General features: G+C 39.5%; 1 protein-coding gene across 3 annotated transcripts in view; it reads right to left on the reverse strand.

Annotated features, from left to right (window-relative positions):
* The window catches only part of prkdc (protein kinase, DNA-activated, catalytic subunit), a 303035-nt gene that overhangs the window by 168148 nt on the left and 111975 nt on the right, over positions 1-22912 (reverse strand). For all 3 annotated transcript variants that reach the window (XR_010019774.1, XM_063063262.1, XM_063063255.1), the window contains exons 26-34: positions 22422-22529; positions 21234-21460; positions 16714-16808; positions 13326-13425; positions 10685-10818; positions 5187-5441; positions 4316-4542; positions 1779-1987; positions 363-486 (exon numbers count right to left, since the gene is read on the reverse strand). Coding sequence is in view for 2 of the 3 variants with exons in the window: in XM_063063262.1 (XP_062919332.1) it covers positions 363-486; positions 1779-1987; positions 4316-4542; positions 5187-5441; positions 10685-10818; positions 13326-13425; positions 16714-16808; positions 21234-21460; positions 22422-22529 (1479 nt within the window). In the remaining variant the exon portion in view is untranslated. The remainder of the gene's footprint in view (positions 1-362; positions 487-1778; positions 1988-4315; positions 4543-5186; positions 5442-10684; positions 10819-13325; positions 13426-16713; positions 16809-21233; positions 21461-22421; positions 22530-22912) is intronic.

Below are 22912 nucleotides of genomic sequence, written 5' to 3' on the forward strand. Positions count from 1 at the left end.
CAGATTAACCAATCTATACAAAAATCAACTTTCAGTTATAAATTTCTTTGCTTTTGATGTAATTACACATCTGTTCCAGTATCACTGGAACTTTCTGTATTACTGCTTCAGTCCCTTGTTAAAATACAAAGAACAAAATAGAAAGTGAAATATTTTCAAGTAACTGCATTAAGCTAAATTTTGTATAAGTTTGTTTTGCCACACAGTATGAAATGCCATACTTATACACATGTTCAACAATAAAAAAAAATTGTCTGAAACTTTTGCAGCTTGTTTTAGATTCAAATTCAGATACAAGTAAATTGGCTGCAGATCAGTGACTTTCATTCTATGTTTGTGACTTAGCATTGTTTGAAAATTACCTGGCATTTCAGTACAGAGTTGAGAAGGTCAGCCTTGTAAAGCTGTTTGCATGCAGATAGGATGGAGCTTAATTTGTCATGATCTGTATGACTGTAGAGATCCACATTGCACAGATCTTCAATGCTGCAGCACATATTAAAATATATATTAATGAAGATAACTGTAATTGCTGAAAATCCAAAAAACAGTAACAATGTAAATACAATTTTCACATGAAGACAGAAAAGATAGGTTCAACTATTGTGCAGGCATCTTTGTTGAAAGACGATCTCAGTGTAAGATCTCACGCTGAAATTCCAATTATTCAGACAACTGTGTTTCATATTTCGAACATTTATTACATAACTTTGGTAATTCATTATTAGATATATCCTCCATGTAATTTTTCAAATTCATACAACTCTTTGAAGGGTATAAATGTTTCCACAGGTGATGGTCATGGAAAATTTTGATTGATGTATCAGACCACAGATCAAAAATAAATTGAAATGAATTCATCCTTCTACTACACCTTTCCAAATATCCTCTTGCTTGAAATGCTCACTCACATGAATTAAAGAATAATCTTTCTAGTGGTAGTAATGTACACTAAACAATGGTCAATACATACTGAAACAATACACAAAATGCTGGAAGAGCTCAGCAGGGTTGGCAGCATCTAAGGAGGGAAATAGAAACTTAAAGTTTAAGGTCAAGACCCTACATCAGCACTGGAAAGAATGAGATGAGAAAGCCAGTATCTGCTGATTTCAGTTCTTCCAGCATTTTGAATGTTGCTCTAGATTTCCAGCACTTGCAGTCTCTTCTGTCACCTCAAAGCTTACTGTGGATGGTGTGAACACCAGCTGTCTTTTTCTTTTTTATTCAAACTGGATTAAAGCCGAGAAATAGCTATTAACTTGGCGCTAACTCCATCCCCATCCCTGGTCACTGTCAAAGATAAAACTTCACTGTTCATCTCATTTAATTCCATCCCAAATGTCCCAACCAATCCACAGTTGAAATTCTGATCCAATCCTGCCACCTTCAGCCACAATATTCCAATACGTTCCTGAAAGGCCTCTTACCTCCCACATGACACAAAGCTGAATTCATCCAAAAAGGAGCTGCAAATCCTCTCTAAATCTCTCAGATCTCTATATACTCTGACCTTTTTCCTCACCCATTAGTAGCCAAGCCTTTAGCTATCCAGGTCCTCAGCTTAGCGACCCCATCTCAATCCATGACCAATTCCTGTTTTCCCCTTAACCTCCACACCCTTACCTCGCTGCTAATTTTGTCCAATTACATTCTTCAAAACCACCTTGGGCACTTGTGAAAGGCACCATATAAAACCAAAGTGATTTTAAACATATTGTATATACTTGTAAATTCAATTGTTAGGACTATTTTTCTTACAAAAATTTTCATCTTACCTCTGTGATGTAATTCTTTTCTTCATGTTATCTTCAAACATGTTGCAATAAGGTGTTCTTACAACAGCTTTCAAAAGCCTTACACAGGAATCAGGCAAACCTTTCATCACTTGTACATCTGCCATATTAAACCCAACACTGGGTGGATCAGCCACCACTGCTGCTATTAGTTCAAACAGACTGGAGTTTAGTAAGTCTTTCTCAAGCACCTTAAAAGAGAGATTGGGGGGAAAAAATCCAATAAAAATTCCGAGCTATAAGTTGAACAGCCAAAATCAGTGAACAAAAATATGAACGTATATGGTTTAGTATATTAATGTGGGATGAACATAAATTCTTGGAATCTGCTTAATTTCATTTCCATCTGTTGTTCATAAATTATCATGTAGATGCTGTGTCACTGACCAAAAATTTCAGCAGGACCTGTCCATAAATACTCAAGCTGTTGAGGCATATCACCCCAACACTCCAAAGCCATTCCCCAAAATCCAGATGGAATACTTCCCACGTGCTTAGATGAGGACAGCTCCAACACCCCCCCAGATATTCAACACCATCCCTGCCAGAGCAACCCACTTAACTGGTAGCACAGAAGACAGGTGTGGTCATAGATGCTGGGAATCTAGAGCCCTGTTGCAGCGTCTTGATCCAATATCTTGACCATCACTTTGATGCTGCAGCTGATGCCTGACCTAGAGAGTTCCCCCAGCAGTTTGGTTTTTTCCTTCAATTGAATTGGGACTTCATCCATCACCTTAACATTCCCTACACGATCAATACGCGGAGGCCACAGGGTGCACCATGCAGCTACACAAGAGTAGTATACTTCAACACAACACTATTACAGCTTGCATTGTTGAAGTTTGGAGTTCAAATGTGGTGACATCTGTTAGGAGTTTGAACATTCTCCCTATGACCACATGGGTTTCCTCCAAGTGCCCTGCTTTCCCCCCATAGTACAAAGACATACCAGTTTGTAGGTTAATTGGTCATTGTAAATTGACCTGTGAATAGGCTAGTGCTAATAGGTGGGTTGCTAGGTGGTGCAGCTCGCTGGGCCGGAATTCTCGGTTCCCTGCTACATCTCTAAATGAATGAATGAATTAATAAATAAATAAAATTCCTAACCCAAAACACCAAATGTATTGGGACACCATCACTAACAAGATCACTGCCAAAGCTGCACATCATCTTGATGTGGAAAGATATTGCTAGTCCTGCTGAAGGGTCTTGGCCCAAAATGTTGACTGTATACTTTTCCATAGATGCTGCCTGGCCTTCTGAGTTCCTCCAGCATTTTGTGTGTGCGCTTGGATTTCTGGCATCTGCAGATTTTTTCTTGTTTATGTATTGCTAGTTCTTCACTGTTCCTGGGTCTAAAATTCAGAACTTTCTTCCCGATAGCACAATGTGCGCACTCTTTACCAAAAAGACTGCACTGTCTCCAGATGGCAGATCACCATCAGCTTCCCACAGGGAATAAGATGAGAAATAAAATCTGGCCTTCCAGAGATGCCCAAGCGCCAAAAATGAATACTGAATCAAACTTTTGCATCAATTTGATAAAAAAAAACTCGGTGTTTTTTTTTTAGGAGCACCATCTCCCCCACCGTATCAGATTTCTAAATGGTCCATGAACCCATTCACACAAACACACCATTCTGTGTTCATTTACTTTTTGTAACTAAGAGCTATTTTTCTGTCTTGAATTGCAGCCACAAAATAAATTCACCACATACGTCAGTGATAATAAACCTGATTCCGATTCTTGGATCCATTGTGATAATTCAAACAAATTAAGTTATTTATTTGTATACACCCCATTTATCAAATACTGTGACATTGCAATGTCACCTTGGTGAGAGTCAATTTTGCATACTTGGCCATGCTACACTCTCATACCTTGCAGTAAACATATTCCAATTACTATTTCAATTCAACCAATCATTGTAATTAATAGATTGGGGAAGCTAGATAAGGAACAGCTAAGTAACTGATACTGTTTTAATATGGAGCATTGAACAATGAAATGCAAATGACAGGGCATGTTATCACACTTAGGAGAATTTAGACAACTTTCACATAAGGAAAAGGAAATTAAAAGAAAAATCCAAATTAACTGCTTCTGTGTCTATGAGCTGCCGATGTTAAATCTACACAGACCCATATGCTTGGATAGATTGTTCAACAGTTTGAGATGATACACCTGTGACAGAGGATTATTGAAAATAAATAGCAATTTCCAATTAATTCAACAGTGGGCTAGTATTGTACCGTGAGGCAGTGTGATAGAATGCACGCTCAGGGATTTATAACTTAATACATTGTAGCTGTCTGTAGAGTATTAACACTCACTTACAGAAAGTGTATGAAGGCTGAAGCACAGTCAAGCAACTGGCTAATGATGAATACATACATTGTTCAAACTCAAAAATCAGAAATGCAAAACACTCGCTCTGCATTATTGAATGTAATTATATATTTCAATAGATTAATTGCAAGTACCTAGGGTACACAGTAAAAACATGAATAACTACCTTCCAGAAATCCTGCTGGCAACTCTCCAGTGTCATACTAACAAATTCCATAATCCGGACTATGATTGTGCATTTATTATAACTGTATTCTTCTCGCTCTTTTGGGCTGTAAAGTGTGCCCTTGATTCCATAAGCAAAGCTCTCCTCTGCAGCTTTAATATCATGCATTGCAAGATCTTTCAGAAAGAAACCCACTGCTTTCAGAAAACCAGACTTCTGGGAAGTTCCTGCAAAATATTAAAGAAAACAACATTTAGTACAAAGGCTTATTACTCAACTTTTCAGAAATATCCTCTCTTCTTCCTCTCACATGGACACAAGTGAGGAAAGTGTTACTATCCACCTCAGAACTAGATGTGCCAATCACATGTTCCAATGTTCATAAAATCAGGAATTATAAAAGTGACACGTTTAATCGAAAATATGCAAATGAAAGAACTTGCCTTTATGTCCAACAATGCATTTACAAGAACTTGAACTGGAAAATTACCTAAAGTTATAATAATTCTGGATAGAGATTAATAAGCTCTATATACCACAGCTTTCCCAGCCTAGTTGCTCCAAAACCTCCGTAGGTCCGCACTACTCAAATGCACAACCAGCACAGCACAAGCTGTGTGAAAAGCTAGGCGTTAAAGTCTGCTTGAATCCTGAGATTTCACTCAGCTCAGGAGTGAAATCAAGGTTCTGGCAGAAGATCGAGAATTGATTAATGGAGAAAGAGAAAAAACACTGAAACACCTCAGCTCTTCGTACCAGGAAAATGAGGTAGACATTAAGATGCAAACTGGGATGAGCATAAAATAATATATTTTCATAGCCCAATGAAACCAACAGCAGCCTGCATTCAGAATCTGCAAACGAAACTCACCAAGAATTTTACTGGGTTTGAGCATACGGAGTCCAATAAATGTATTGTAGCAGTCTAGAGCTGCCAATAACATATCCATCCATTGCACAACTGTTCTTACACTGAAGGGTTCTTGTAGATCATTAAGCGTGGGATGTGATATGATTCCTGAATAGTCAGCATTCTCATTGCCAGCACCCTCAAATTTATTAATAAGAAAATCAACGTCATTCTTACTTAGAAGTTCATCCAGAAAAGATTGTGCTGTTTTGTTTCCTAAAATTAAACACATGAAAGCACTTTCATGAATCAGGGAATACAACTTGAAACAGAAGTAAATCAAAATATGACAGCACAATAGGACTGTAGTTTCAATGCATAACGTAATCTGGTATAATCTACAGGTGGACTGCGATTAAGATATCTAGAAGAGACAAAATGAGAGGAAAATTGAGAGTGAAAGCAGCAAGGAGCATACTTTTGATAACTATGTGTACAATGGCCAGCAATACCTGCTGGTCAATCAACCAAGAGCCATTTCACCACTATTTGTACACGAGCCAAAGTGACCGGTAGCACCTCTGCGGAAGAGAGTTTTTAAAAAAAATTTGAATTAATCACTCCTGGAAGACCCTGAAACTAAATTAACTTAAATCATAATGTGCACGTGTCACCCTTGCGTTGTAGAGGTGTGGCAACCCTAGGAAACTGTCCACATCACTATTCTCTGTAATATTAACTCTACTTTCCCATTGAATCCCATGTAACAAGTGGAGCATTTTCTGCAGAACATTTTTCTCTCATTTCAAGCCATTTTATCAACAGCAACAAAATAACTCACTGCCTTTATTTAACAGTTGAGGCCAATATAAGATTACGGGTAAGGACAAGATTCATGAGAGAGAACCAAGAAGTTTTGCCAGTTTTTATTCTAAGTCATTCCATAGTGTGGGGGTAAAACAAATTGGATATGATGTCACTGCATTGATTAGTTGGCAGTTAGAGCCATGCCCTTTCCAGTCCAAGGACTTGTGAACTGACATCTCAGAGAGCAGACCTGCCATGCTCTTCATCTGAAAGTTACTTCCTCTGTCACACAAGGCTAAGGTGGATTAGGAAAGGAATTAGAAAGTGGAGATATCAGGGAAAGGTGTGGGATTCAAGGATTGGGATAAAGTAGTGCAGGGGGAGTTCGGGGAGATAAGTCAAAAATGCATTGACTTAGTGGAAATGGATTAAATTCAAAGGGATTACTTTAAGGAGTTCACGATGCCCAGTGCGGCTACCCACAATGCATTATGTCAGAGAAAATGCATCACAGATGAAAAGCATTGTAGTACTGCACTCAGACATCTGTTCAAATGACCTCTGAATGGAGAGAGTTTGGCAAAAGAGGCATGGGACATATCAACCCAACATGCTGGAACTCAGGAGGGCAGGCAGCGTCGATGAAAATGAATGAACAGTTGACGTTTCAGGTCAAAACCCTTCAATACGACCGGTAAGGATAGGGGAAGAAGTCAGAATGAGAAGGTGGGGTGAGGGAAACTGTACAAGCTACAAGGGGAAAGGTGAAGGCAGGTGGGTGGGGGAAGGGGGATGAAGTAAAAAGTTAGGAGGTGATGGGTGGAAAAGATAAAAGGGCTAGAGAATAAGGAATCAAATAGGAGAGGAGATTGGACCATGGGATGAATAAGGGGCACGGGGGGGGGGGTGTGAGGTGAATAAAAGAGAAAAAGGAAGTGGGGGCATAGTGGGGAATTGAAGGAAGGTAGAAGTGGGATGGGGTGGGGGGGAAGGGGGGGAATTACCAGAAGTTGGAGAAGTTCAAGTCAAGTCAAGTTTATTGTCATTTTGACCATAAGCTGCTGGTACAGTACACAGTAAAAACAGAACCAAGTTCCTCCAGGACCCTGGTGCTACATGAAACAGCACAAAGCTACACTAGACTATGTGAGACAGCACAAGCTACGCTAGACTACGTAAAACAACATAAAAACTGCACTAGACTACAGACCTGCACAGGACTACATAAAATGCACAAAACAGTGCAGGGCAGTACAATAATTAATAAACAAGACAATAGACACAGTAGAGGACAAATTACAATATAATAATAAATGATGTAGATGTCAGTCTAGACTCTGAGTATTGAGGAGTCCAATGGGTTGGGGGAAGAAACTGTTACATAGTCTGGTCGTGAGAGCCCAAATGCTTTGGTACCTTTTGCCAGATGGCAGGAGGGAGAAGAGTTTGTGTGAGGGGTGCGTGAGGTCCTTCACAATACTGTTAGTTTTGCGGATGCAGCGTGTGGTGTAAATGTCTGTGATAGTGGGAAGAGAGACCCCGATGATCTTCTCAGCTGACCTCGCTATCCACTGCAGGGTCTTGCGATCTGAGATGGTGCAATTTCTGAACCAGGCAGTGATGCAGCTGCTCAGGATGCTCTCAATACAACCTCTGTAGAATGTGGTGAGGATGGGGGGTGGGAGATGGACTTTTCTCAGCCTTCGCAGAAAGTCGAGACACTGCTGGGCTTTCTTGGCTAGGTGAGATTCTCCACCAGGTGAACACCAAGAAATTTGGTGCTCTTAACGATCTCAACGGAGGAGCCCTCAATGTTCAGCGGAGAGTGGTCGCTCCATGTCCTCCTGAAGTCCACAACCACCTCTTTTGTTTTGTTGACATTCAGATACTGGTTGTTGGCTCTGCCCCAGTCCATTAGCCGCTACACCTCCTCTCTGTATGCTGACTCGTCGTTCTTGCTGATGAGACCCACCACGGTCGTGTCATCGGCGAACTTGATGATCCGGTTTGAGCTGTGTGTTGCAGCACAGTTGTGGGTCAGCAGAGTGAACAGCAGTGGACTGAGCACACAGCCCTGGGGGGCCCCCGTGCTCAGTGTGATGGTGTTGGAGATGCTGCTTCTGATCCGGACTGACTGAGGTCTCCCAGTCAGGAAGTCTAGGATCCAGTTGCAGAGGGAGGTGTTCTGGCCCAGCAGTTTCAGCTTTCCAATCAGGTGCTGAGGAATGATTGTGTTGAATGCTGAACTGAAGTCTATGAACAGCATTCGAACATACGTGTCTTTTTTGTCCAGGTGGGTGAGGGCCAGGTAGAGGGTGGTGGCGATGGCGTCGTCTGTTGAACAGTTGGGACGATACGCGAACTGCAGGGGGTCCAATGAGGGGGGCAGCAGGGTCTTTATGGGCCTCATAATGCCCCTCTCGAAACATTTCATGATGATGGATGTGAGAGCAACGGGACGGCAGTCGGTGAGGTAGGACACTGAAGACTTCTTCAGCACAGGGACGATGGTGGTGGCCTTGAAGTACGTAGGAATAATGGCGCTGCTCAGGGACATGTTGAAGCTGTCAGTCAGAATATCTGCCAGCTGGTCTGCACATCCTCTGAGCACTCTGCGAGGAATATTGTCTGGTCCAGCAGCCTTCCGTGGGTTGACCCTGCGTAGAGTTTTCCTCACATCAGCCACGGTAAGACACAGCACCTGGTCATTGGAAGGAGGGGTGGTCTTCCTCGCCGCCACAACATTTTCCGCCTTGAAACTAGCGTAGCAGTTGTTCAACGCATCTGCGAGTGAGGCATCACCAGCACAGGCAGGCGATGTTGTCCTGTAGTTGATGTTGATGCCAGCAGGTTGGAGGCTACCCTGAAAGAATATGAGGTGCTGCCCCTCCAATCTGAGAGTGGCAGTAGAGGATACCATGGACTGACACGGCAGAATGGGAATGGGAACTGGGATTAAAACGTTGACCACTGGGAAACCCTACTTTTTGCAAATGGAGAGCAGGTACTCGACAAAGCGGTCCCCCTAACTACGTTGTAGAACAGGCCACATCAGGAGCACTGGATACAGTAGGTGACCCTAACAGATTTGTAGTTGAAGTGTTGCCTCACCTGAAAGGACTGTTTAGGATGCTGAAGAGGTGAGCAAGGAGGTGAATTGACAGGTGTAGGACTTTTTCCACTCGCAGGGATAAGTGCCAAGAGGAAGATTAGTGGGGAGAGACGAATGGAGAAGGGCATCAGAGAGGGAGCTATCCCTGCAGAAAGCAGAGAGTGAGGAGAGCTAAAGATGTGATTGGTAGTAGGATCCTGTTGAAGATGGTGGAAGATGCAAAGAATGATGTGACTGAGTGGAGGTTCATGGGATGGCAGGTGAGGACAAGAGGAAATCTAATCCAGCTGAAGTGGTAAGAAGATGGGGTGATGATAGATGTTTGTGAAACGGAGGAGATGTGGGTGAGGGCAGCATCAATGGAGGAAGAAGGGAAATACCATTCTTTAAAGGAGGACATCTCTGATGTCCGGAAAGGAAAGCCTCATCCTGGGAACAGATGCAGCGGAGATGAAGGGACTAAGAAAAGGGTATGTCATTTTTACAGGAGACAGGATGGGAAGAGGTATAGTCCAGTTAGCCATGGGAATCGGTAGGTTTATAAAAGATTGGTAGGTTGACAATTGTCTCCAGAGATGGAGACAAAAAGATCAAGAAAGGGGAGATGGGCGCCAGAAATGGACCAAGTGAATTTAAGGGCAGGGTGGAAGCTGGAAGCAAAGTTGATGAAACTGACAAGCTCAGCATGGTTGCATGAGATAGCACCAATTCAGTCATCACTGTAGCACAGAAACAGTTGTGGAGCATTACCAGGGAAAGCTTGGAACATGGACAGTTTCACATCGCCAGTAAAAAGGCAGTTATAGCTTGGGTCCATGTGGGTGCTCATGGCTACACCAAGTATGTGGAAAAAGCAGAGGGAGCCAAATGATAAACGGTTGTGTTTGAGGACCAGTTGCGCCAGATGGCAGAGGGTGGTACTGTTGGGGTCCGTGATAAGATGGAAGCAGAGAGCTTTAAGGCCTTCTTGATGATCTATAACCTCTTAGCTTCCTAATTCATTCCCCCCCCCCAATTCACTTGGCTTAACACTTCACCACGTAGCTTGTTCTCCTTCTCCTCCCTCCCACCTTCTTATTCTGGCCTCTTCCTTTCCAGTCCCAATGAAGAATCTTGGCCTGAAACTTTGACTGTTTATTCATTTCCATAGATGCTGCCTGAATTCCTCCTGGATTTCGTGTGTGTTGCTCTGAATTTCCAGCATCTGTAGAATCTCGTGTTTGCGGAACAGATTCAAATCTTATTGCCCAGCTGAGTGACTGAAAACACAAACTGACAAACTTTGTTGTGTCTTTTGCATTGTATGTTTAGTTGTTATCCCCCTTATAAATTCCATAAGAAAAAAAATTATTGTGCATCTCAAACTTCTGGGACGAGATTTGTCAATTATGTAAGGGTGTGTTTCTGTGACATGAGTGATAGCAATGTGAATCTCGCCTATGGTTAAAGGAGTACTGTTGCACTCAGCCACAGTAATGTTCCATTCATGTGGGAAAACTATTTGTACTTGAGTATCTCCCACTGTTTTTCTAAAAAAAAGTATTAAAAGGAATTAAAGACATTTATTATAAACCAACACAAGTTTTCATTTCAAACACACCTGGCAAACAGGAAACGAGCTCATAAAAGAGTTCCATGCACTTGTGCCGACACTCTGTTTGGGGTCTTCCACATTGAGTCAACAGCCACAGGACAACATCTGTTAAACACACCTGCAGATCAAAGGAAAATCCCCTGCAAAAATCAAATGCACAAAGCAAAGGACGCATTACAAGGTCGTACTTATCTAGATATTCATTCTATTCAAGATTCAAGATTGTTTAGTCATTCTTCAGTATACAGTGTAAAGGATCTGATGCAGCATAAAAAACCACAATAAGCATAAAGAACACAGTATCAGCAAAAAATAATACAATAAATATAAATATAAAAGCAAACCTATAAAAACATTGTACAAATAACTGTTATATACATAGACTGATTGTATTGCACATAAAGTGATGCTAGGTGATGTGTATGCCGTGGTGGTAAGTACTTATTCAAAGATATTGAGGTATTCACGGTCGCATCTAAATTCAGCGCATATGAATTTCCTACTGTGAGTAAGTCCCCTAATTCAAATTACCACCTTGACATTCCAAATTTGATGTTCTGCGATCTGCAACTTAATTTGGCCCAACACACCTACATGCTTCACATCACCTCTCCCATGTGGTCAGATTTAAAGCAGTTTCCTTCAGATGATCTGTGGTGTTAATTTTAGTTGGGTGATGCTCACCTGATTTAAGTAGTGCAAGCTAAAGACCTATGATTATTAGCAATTATTATACTTGCTACAATTCCTTTCATGTAATCAGAAGAGTTCCCATTATTTTGGAACATAAGGAGAAGGAAGAGTAGGTCTAAAGGCCTTCGAGTCTGCATTCAATTTAGTAAGTTATTAGCCAACCTGACTCTTGGACTCGACTATATTTCTTACATAAATACCTTAGCACTTCATTTTTTTAGCAGTCCAAAAGTCTATTCCAAACCTGATTATACTTAATTACACCATACCCACAGAACACTAGGTTTAAGGTTCACAACTGCCTAAAAAAAAATTTCCCCTCATCTTCGTTTTAAATTGATGATTCCTTATGAGAAGATTGCCTCCTAATTCACGACAAGTCTCACCAGGGAAAACTTCCTCATATTACACATTTATTGTAGCAAGCCCCCCAGAATCTAATACATTTCATTGGTATAACCTCTTGCACTTAAACTCCATAAAATCTGTTCTGCCCCATCATTCCACATAATAATCCCATCACACATGAACCTTCTCTGCATGGCCCCCAAGCCACATCTTTCCTTCATGAAGAAGACTAAAACTGTATACAGGCCATCCCTGGGTAACACTTGGGTTCTGTTTTTACAGGTATCAATACATGACACAAATGGTCATGAATGTCATCAAAAGCACATCAGACTGGTAAGAAAGAACAATTACTAAAGCTGGAAAGAGAGGGAAATAGGATTCTCTATAATAAGGAAGAGTGAAAAATTATTTATATGGAGTGATAATATAAAATATTGTGGTACAAAGATCTTGGATCTTGCGACTTATGTCATGAAATACATGAAGTCAGCATGCAGTAAGTAATAGAAAAACGAATGGAATGGGTTGAAGAGAAATTTCTTCTCTCAGAGCTTTGTAACTGGAATTCTCTACCCAGAGAACTGCAGAGGAGGTCACAGAATATATTCAAGGAAGAGACTGACATATGTAAACAAGGGAATCAAAGGATATGGCAGAGCAATTGAAAGTTGTGCCGAGTACAAGATATGATTTTACAGCCATGATTTTACTGAATAGGAGAGCAGGATCAAGGGATTGACTAGTCTTCTCCTGTTTCCTATGCTCTTAAGTAACTTCATCCAAAATACACTGAACTAGGTTGCAGTGGGACAATGTATATGCTGTCTCTCTTTTTTTTGTAAAGGATCAGAAGTGTACGTGGGGTTTGGAAATGTAGATAACTTGTGAAGACTGACACTGCTTGGAGGAAGTAGTTGCTTCTAAACTAAGAACACAATCAACCCTCAGTGAGATCCCACAAAGATTGACATAGCCAGATCAAGACATGAGGGGCACCGATAGACTGACTGCTCATACTCTTTTTCTCAGGGAACATGAATTAAGAACGAGAGGGCATAGCTTGAAGGCCAGAGGTAAATAATTTAATAAGAGTTAGTAGAGGTAACCATTTTATACAGAGGTGGCTCATATATGGAATGAATAACCAGAGGATGTCATTGAGACAGGTACAGTAACAACTTTTAAAAGGCAGTTCGAAAGGTAAATGGAAAGGGACAGTTTCCAAAGATATGGGCAAATGCAGGCGAAAGAGACCAACTTAGATATGCACTTGATGGGCCAGTTAGGCTGAAGGGATTCTTTTCATGTTGACTCTACACATGTATATATAACAAAAAGGGCTTGAAAGTACCATCCATCCAAAAATGGTAATGAAATTCATTTTAAAATGATGAAGTACCTGTATAATTTATCTGGCACCAAACCAGCAATAATAGATACAGGAGAAAATGCAATACAGTGCAAGGAAGAGAATTTCTAATAAATAATTCATATATATCTGAAACATGAGAATATTGCTCTAACTGCAATGGATAACGAACAACAAATGGACACATTTTTTGAGTTATGAAGCTGAAAAGTTCACAAGAAGTAACAGTCAAACCTGGGCACACGTCTTTTGGCAGGTTTATTTAAATCAGGAGCTTTCTGTTTTATAATCCGTTTTAGGTGATCAATAACATCACAGCATTGCTGAACTGTACCTACAGAGAAAATATATCCATTTGCTTTATTTTAAAATAGATTGTTACCAAAGAACAAAATCTCATCAATATGAAAATTAAATTACATTTTAAGGAATTTCCAACTCATGACAACAATGTTCTAACCACATTATATAAAATAATGCAACACAACTCATGAAAGTGACATCCAATGTGAAATAAAACAAAAGTGCTTATGGAAATACATTTTTTTGAAACTATTGCCATTTTAGTTTCAGACATTTTATTGGGATTAGGTTCACAATCCTTGGGACATGTCTCATGCTGAAGTTACTTTTGAAGTATTGTATGTAAGACCAACTTGCTTGTGAATTAACGAACTGGATAAATAGGCAGACATTATGTTTTTCTCTGCCTCCACAGATATGGTGTAGAGGAGGTTCACCAGGTTAATTCCACAGATGAGTTGGTTAGACTATGTGAAGAGATTGAGTTGCCTGGTTTATACTCACTGGAATTCAGAAGAATGAGAGGGGATCTTATAGAAATATATAAAATTATGAAAGGGACAGATAAGTTAGAGGCCGGAAAGTTGTTTCACTGATAGGTGAAACTAGAACTAGGGGACATAGTCTCAAGATTCGGGGGAGCAGATTTAGGATGGAGATGGGGAGGAACTGCTTTTCCCAGAAAGTGGTATATCTGTAGAATTCTCTGCCCAATGAAGCAGTGAAGGCTACCTCAGCAAATACACTTAAGACAAGGTTAGATAGATTTTTGCATAGTAAGGGAATTAAGGGTTATGGGGAAAAGGCAGGTAGGTGGAGATGAGTCCATGGCCAGATCAGTCATGATCTTTTTTTATATTTTTAATTTTTATTTGGATAAGGAAATCACAAGTATCATGAACTTTTTTTTACATGTATAACCTTTCCCCTTTCCCAAATCTTTTCCTTTACTTGTGTTAATTCTCTGTTTTCCAAAAAAAAACAGTAAACATTTGGACCAAGGGTGCTTACATTAACAATATTACTTTGTTGATGAGGAGAGTAGTACAAATCATTAGGAGAGTCATCTAAAGTCTGTTCGCTTTGGGGATATATATTCAATCCATTTATTTCAAATTTGATAAAATTTTTCTTTTTGAATTCTCAGAGAGTAAGTCATCTTTTCCATTTTAAATATTTCCATGATAATTTCGTGCCAATCTTCTAATGTAGGTGGTATTGGATTTAGCCACTTTCTAGTGATTGATTTCTTACTTGCCGCTAAAATTCTTCTGTTCAAGAAACAATACATGCCCAAATAGAGCGTCTCAAAGTTCAGAGGTATCTGGGTCTTAAGTACCTTAACTAATGTTCTGTGAATACCTTTCCAGTATAAACTTAATTTAGGGCAATCCCAGAAAATATGGAAATGATTTGCCTCCTTGGAGCTGCACCTTCTCCAACATGACACGTTTGTGTCTTTATATTTTTTCTGATATGGGGTCTTGAAGTATCTTATAATATTTTTCCAACAATGTTCTCTCCAAATCAAAGAGTTAGTCGAGGACCATTGAAAGCTGCATATTTTCCCCCAAGCCTCCTCTGAAAGTACCAACCTCGCTTCTTTCTCCCACTTCTCTTTAATATACAATGTGTTTACATTTTTAGCATGGGAGAGTGCATTATATAATCGAGAAACTGATTTACTTGGTATTGAACTGCAAGCCGAATTCAGAATCTTGAAAAATTCTAATTCTACTGTTGATAAGTCTGTATATCTACAACTCAGGTTAACATGATGTCGTACTTGAAGGTACCCAAAAAAGTCATTGTGTTCTAGGCCATGTTTGTCCTGCAGGAATTGGAAACTTTGTAATACTCTTTTATGTATAAATGAGAGGTAGGTTGTAAGACCTTTCTTTATCCATAGTTCAAATCTTTTATCTCTTCTGTTGGGAAGGAATTCGGTATCATATGCACACCATCTGAAAAGTTTTAACATGTTATTGACTCCACATGAATTAATCACCTTCTGCCATACTTTTAATGTAAGATTTATCCAGCTGTTTTTAAACTTTTCCAATTGGGCCATCAATCCTTTGTCAGCTATTGAGGCCTGTAGAAGAAAACAGTCAACCAATCCAAATTCTATTTCCTTCCATCTAGCCTTATATTCCCTATTACACCAATATAACAGAGGGGTTATCTGTGAAGCATAAAAACAATTTCTCAAGCAAGGAAGTACCATACCTCCTCCTTCCTTCCCTAACTGTAAGGTATTATATCGAATTCTAGGTTTCTTTCCTTGCCAGATAAAGTGGGAAATCCATTTGTCCCATTCCCTGAATTGATTATCATCCACCTCCACAGGTAAAGTCCGGAAAAGATAGAATAACCGAGGGACAATATTCATTTTTATGGTATTTATCCTTGAATTTAAACTTAAAAAGAGGATAAGATTCCATCTGTGCATATCTGCTTTTACCTCTGAAATTAATGGCCCATAATTTACCTGTGACAGAGTTGAAAGATCCTTCGGCAGGGTTATTCCTAAATATTTTAATGATTTAGCTTCCCACTTAAGATCATATGTATCCTGCAGTTTTTTTGGATGGTGTATAATTTAGGGACATAACCTGCGTTTTCTTCACATTTATTTTATAACCTGATATTTTCCCAAAGTCATCCAACAGTGTAAACAATCCTATAATCTGTGAATAACGCCACTTGCTGTTCAATCCCTGCCACCTTGATACCTTTTACCATTTCGCTCTGTCTTATTAGTTGGGCAAGTGGTTCAATATATAGCGCAAAAAGGAGAGGAGAAACTGGGCATCTCTGTCTAGTTCCTCTCTCTAAAATAAAGGAGTCAGAGAGGTCCCCATTTATCTTAATTCGAGCTGTAGGGCTGTCATATAAAGTCTGGATTACTTTAATAAACTTTTCTTGAAAGCCAAATCTTCCTAACACTCTGTATAGGAATGCCCAACTAACTGAATCAAAAGCTTTCTCAGCGACTAATCCCACTACCATTGTCTCTGTCCCGTTCTTAGTAACCTGTTCTAGTATATATGTAGAGTTCTCCTTATGTTGGCCATGATCTTATTGAATAGCGGAGTAAGCTCCACAGGCCAGATGTCCTACTCCTGCTCCTGTTTCTTATGTTATGTTCTTATGCTGTTTAATCCACTGATCCTCCAGCATTTTGTTCTTATCTATCAAAAGAGAGATCAAATTCCTTCCAGAAAGACAGCAAGGTTAAACTAAGGCACAATGTTAAAATATTGATACTTTAGCATACGTAGATACCAGAAAATTACAGATACTGAAACCAACTTACCCAATGATTTATCATCGGAATGTGCAAGGGCAAGGCTTTCCACATAGACAACCAATACTTCAAACACAAACTGGTCAACCAAGGTACTTTCCTCCCTAAAAAAAACAGCAACTTTATTGTAGAATATAAAAAAGCACACACAGATCTTATATACATTCGATTCCGGTTAATTGAGCTGTTGGTTCATCAAGGCAGCCACTTATTTGGGACACAATGCCGCTTAATTAGGGTGGGAGAATGTTGCCTGGACTGCATCAGTCTCGTGCACTTGCGTAGCCATTGGACATCACACCGTGCTCAGAGCGATCAGTTTTTAAAATAGCATCAGTCACGCAGTGATCTTTGTCACTGATAGTTGGGGAGAAATAAACAGCAAGACAACCTGGAATTGTTTTGCTTACCAGGGTTCAAACGGAGTTGCCATAAAGGACCGGAAGTGAAAATGAAACCATATCACTTAGGGATTATGAAGAATTCAAAGGTATCGACAATCATCTTGAATGTTACATTGAGAATGAAGATTTGGAGGATGCATTCAGCTAAAGCATTGTATGAAGGAAGTCCATTATCGGCACTGATTTTGCTCATCTACAGTCAATCGTAAGAGCACAGCAGATGAATTCCTCCATCGATAACGAATAGGAACTAATACACAGTTTTATAGTACTGTAGAGGTATTGGTAATGTTCTAATTTTCTCTGCATTTCATTTATGTACATATATTGTTGCTCAGTTAAACAGCAGTTTGTCTTTTTATACCTTTTAACTATTTCAATAAAACTTCAGCTAATTGGGACTGCCGCTTAATTTGGCCAAAAATACACTGGTCCAAATGTGTTCTAATTAACCAGAATCCACTTTTATTGATCTCCACAGGTGATTACGGTTGTATATTATCATATACTCTGTGCCACAGGCGCCACTTACAGGCTGCATTGGGAACAGCAAAGTCAATACGCTGAGCTGAATGAACTTTAACATTACAGTATTGTAGGGATTGGTGCTCAATCCTAAAGGTATTGGTCCCAATGTGTCCCAGTGAACTGGAATCCACTGTATTATTAAGTCCAAAGACTCTATTTAAGAACATGATGTTTTAAGAAGCACATTTCTTAGAAAAAAAATTTCTTCCTTGAATACGAAATAATCAGCCCTTGCTACGAAAACTCGCATCAAACGGAAGAATACATTTTATGTCACATTTTTAACACAGAAAACAATGAGACTGGGTGAAAGGCTGATTTTAAGGATGAGGATAGAGGTTTAACAAGGGGATTCAATTAAATAGTAGTTAATGCTAATGACGGCACAAGCAGGAAGATGAAAGGGTAATTGGAGAATTGAGGGAGGAAGATGAGGGTTCAGAAAATAGAGTAAGGTTAGGCTGATATATCCAGGAACAAAGAAGCCGCATTATCCCTGGTTAGAAGAGCAAAGGATAAACAAGATTAAGTGTTGTACATCAACTTGTTAAAATTCAGTCGTAAGTTTGAACTTCTGAAAAATGGAGGACAAAGATTTCTAGAAAAAAGGTTTTCAGTTGATAAAAGTTTTGGTAAGTGTTTGAGCCAAAGCAACGTGGAAATGGGCAAAATTGCAGAAAGGAAGCAAATAACACTTGAGTTTGGTCAGATTTAAAGGAATCCAAGGTTCTGTGTGCCCTTACGCAGGACCAACAAATATCAGGATGGTAGAATGAGAGTAATGATGCAGCACTGGTACTTTTGAAGGTGGCTAAGAATTATCATTCAGTCTTTTCAATGTTTATTTGAAGGATATTTTGCAAAATTTGATTCAACAGTGCATAGCAACTTAAATAGTAGAAGAGGATTTGTTTACTTGGATTTTCAGAAGCCTTTGACAAGGTGTCACATATGAGACTGCTTAACAAGCTAAGACTCATGGTATTACAGGAAAGATACAAGCATGGATAGAAGATTGTCTGACTGGTAGGAGGCAAAGAGAAGGAATAAAGGGGGCCTCTTCTGATTGGGGGTCAGTGACTAGTGGTTGGTGTTGGGACTGCTTCTTTTCACGCTATATGTGAATGATTTGGATGACACAATTGATGGCTTTGTAGCCAAGTCTGCAACAATATGATGATAAATGGAGGACCATGTATTGTTGAAGAAGCAGGAGGTGCGGAAGGACCGACAGATCGGGAGACTGGGTAAAGAAAACGCAGATGGAATATAGTGTAGGGAAGTGCATAGTCGTGCACTTAGGAATAAAGGGGTAGACTGTTTTCTAAATGGAGAGAAAATTCAAAGGTTCAAAGGACTTGGGTCATTGTGCATGATTCCTTAAAGGTTAACTTGCAGGTTGAGTCGGTGGTAAGGAAGCCAAATACAATGTTAGCATTCAAGACTAGAATATATGCAAAAGCAAGGATATGATGCTGAGGTTTTATCAGGCATTTTCAGGCTGTACTTGGTGTATCGTGAACAGTTTCAGGCCCCTAGCTAAGATATACCGCTACTGGAGAGTATCCACAGGAGGTTCACGAGAATAATCCTGGAATGGAACAGGATTTAGTAGAGGAATACAAGATGTGATCGTGTGAAACACAGATTTCATATGACTAGAGCAAATTACATTTACATTTGTAGAAAATCATAAATACAAGAGATTCTGCAGATCCTTGAAATCCAACACATACAAGATGCTGGAGGAATTCAGCAGGTCAGGCAGCATCTATGGAAAGGGATAAACAGTCAGAATTTTGGACTGAGACCTTTCATCAGGACGGGAAAGGAAGGGGAAGAAGCCAGAATAAGAGGTTGGGGGAGAAGGCAAGAAGTACAAGTTAGAAGGTGATGGGTAAAGCCAATTGATGGAGAAGATAGGTGAGTGGGGAGGGGAGTATGATGGGAGAAGCTGGGAGGTGATTAGGAGGAAGAGGTAAAGGATTGAAGAAGGAATGTTATAGGAGAATGAGAGAAAGAGGAGTGTTAGAGTGAGTTCTTTAGGGTAGATGATTTGTTTACACTTAAATGACTTTGGCCACCAGACTTCTATTTGACAAAGTACTGTGGATTGAGTCCACAACAATGCGCTTCCTAAAAGGTTGTGAATACTAGATGCTTCTGGCGCCATAGTTTGACCTGATGTTGTAGTTTCAAAGACAGTATTATCTATACATTATAAATATTAATTGTCTTCTATGTTAGCACGTAAAATGCCAAATAAATCCTAAAGGCTGTGGATACCAACCCAGACATGTTGGCGTCGGAAGGAAAGAGTGAAGTTAGGAGGTGTGATGTTTTGTATGTAGCTTCAAATGGAAGCATTGTCTATAACTTTTTAAGTAGTGATTGCCTTTGTGTTTAGCATATAAATATCGAGCCCACATTGGGCTAGCAGACCTTTCATAGTCATACTTTATTGATCCCGAGGGAAATTGGTTTTTGTTACAGTTGCACCATAAATAAATAGTAATAAAACCATAAATAATTAAATAGTAATATGTAATTTATGCCAGGAAATAAGTCCAGGACCAGCCTATTGGCTCAGGGTGTCTGACCCTCCAACGGAGGAGTTCTACCGAAAGTGTCTCCGTCCGTATGATGCCTGCTGCACCTTGTTGGGTTGAATAAAGAAGCTGCTTTGTTTCTACCAGTGACTCTGTCTCTCCGGTGATTTCATCCACGCTACAACAAGGAGCACCAGGGGAGGTGATAAGCAGGTGTGGAGAGACATTTGTAGCAAGGTGACTTAAAAGCATGTAGGATATAATGGAAGTGTGTGAGATGCCAGACATAACTAACAGAGCTGTTCTAACAGAAGTGAAAGAAAGGACACAATTTTAATGAATATCTGCCCTCGTGAAGTTAGGTACTCACCATCTTAGTCTAAAATTAGTAATTGTTGAATTTGAAGCTTAAATGGTCATATAAATTGTTGTTGCTGTTACTGATCAAGGCATCCAAAAACCTGCCACATTTTCTCAAGGATATTTTGAAAACAAACATTTTAAAGTAAATTTTTGAATAAGACTACTTAAAGGCTCAATCTGCTTTCAAGTGAACATTTCCAGCATATTCACTGAGACAAGCTCATCCTCCAACATGCAAAATCCAATGAGAGAGTAAAGGCAGCTGCTCCTTCCTATCTCAATTAAATAAAACATAAAAAAGTTTACAATTAAGAAAATGATAAGTGAATGTTTTTTAACTCTATTTTAACAAAAAATTATAAAAAGACTGTACAATTTAATTTTAATGAGCACTGACCCAAGTTCAGACAATATCATTTTCAGAGTAGGTCATAATACATTGATGATGAAAGGTTATTGGACAAAAATGTTAACTCTTTTTCTCTCCAGAGACATTGTCTGATCTGCTGAATATGTCCAGCATTTGTGTTTTTATTTTAGATCTTAAGAATTTGCAACTTTCTCCTTTTATACACTTGTACATATAGCTACCTTACACTCTGCTTCAATATACAATATATTATGCATTACATTTTTGATCCATTTATATTTAATTTGAGGGATCGAAGATTGAAAGTACGCCTACCTGAATTCTCGGTATAAGCTATTAAATGCAAGAGCTGCTCCAAGTCGCTTGAAAGTATTGGGGTGAAGAGCAAGGCTATACAGTCTCTTAAAGAGTGACTTTGTATTCACTGGACTCTTCTCCTGCTGCTGTGGGGTTGTCTGTTTTATGGACCACTTAAGGAATTCTTGAACACATTGCCCACAGAAGTCTCTTAGAGTACTGTCCACTGGATCTACAATGCCATCCTAGAAAAATGGTTAACAAAATTCAAACTGAACAGCACTGTAATGATTTACTGCAAAGCACTGCTCAGTAACTATGTCATATTTCTTCCATTGTTAGCCAAAGGGTGAAACAAAACATCCAGAGACATATTTTCACTGTACCGCTGCATTGGTTTCGTATCCCAAACTCTGCCACAGCAAGCTCTGAGTATTTTAAAATTGCTCACTTTAGCTATTCTCCAACCCATCCAAATGTGTATATTCTGCATTTGAATACATCTGGATATTTTAATAATCAGTTCCTAAATCAGCCTCCCCTTGACAGCCTGTGTCCAGACTTCTCACTAATCAGTAAAGCAGCTAACATAATCAAGGACCCCATCTACCTTCCTCTCCCATCCCATTGGCCACAAGATACAAAAGCTTGAAGAAAGCTAGCACCAAAATCAAGGATGGATTCTCCCCTGCTGGTATAAGACTACGAACAGTCCTCTTGTAGAAGATGGACTCAACTTCGCCATCTACCTCAGTACGGCATTGTACCTGATTGTGTCTCCATTATGCGCTTTTTCTGTAACTGTAACACTTTATTTTGCACGTCATTGTTTTTCCCTTACACTACCTCAATGTACTGATATGATGAAATGGCCTATATGGATGGCATCCTTGGAAAATAAACATTTCATAGACAACATAGTGCATTTTATAGTACAGTTAAGAATACGGCGGGGGTGGGGGGAGAACAAGGAAAACTAAACAACAAAGGGTTGAAATAAACATCAGTAATTCATGAACCCTACATGAAGGTGCGGGCTAGGACATTTCCATACTTGTAAATCTCCTTAATTTGCTCAATTGCACAACTCATAAAAATATTTAAAATCTTATGTGTACTAAAAAGTTGCTTAAAATCACCTTACTTAAAGTACATTAAAAAGCTTTGAGTGTTCGAAAAGTATCAAACTAAGCAAACTATTGTTACCAGAACAGCCTCCAGCAGTGCCACTGTGTCTCGACTTTCAAATTTCCTGTTATTGGTGAACCAATGAATAAGCTGCATGACAAGTGGTTCAAACAGCTGGCTGGTTACCTACATATAGAAATACACACAAACTATTCAGCTTTCACTTCTGCCTCATTGTGATAGTACAGCAAGTATGATAAATAATAACACCAACACATCACCCACTTTGCGTGCATTTGCTTTCAGTTGACCGCATACTAATTGTGAAATGGGCGACCCTCCCAACTTGTTAATTATTTGTACATTTTCAGAACAGTTGAAATTTAGAACCATTTCCATATCCTTGAAGAAACTATCAGTACTTCAATGGAACATTTTTATTTAACTCTATTAGAATGCCACAAAGGAACCATTGTTATAAATAGTGCAGACACTACTTTTTCTAGAAACCCTCTTTACTGGTAATGTTGCTGCAAATATGTGGAAGAAAAGATGGCATGGTAGTTTAG

Source organism: Mobula hypostoma, chromosome 1 (genome assembly GCF_963921235.1).
Source record: "Mobula hypostoma chromosome 1, sMobHyp1.1, whole genome shotgun sequence".
NCBI classification, from domain to species: Eukaryota; Metazoa; Chordata; class Chondrichthyes; order Myliobatiformes; family Myliobatidae; genus Mobula; species Mobula hypostoma.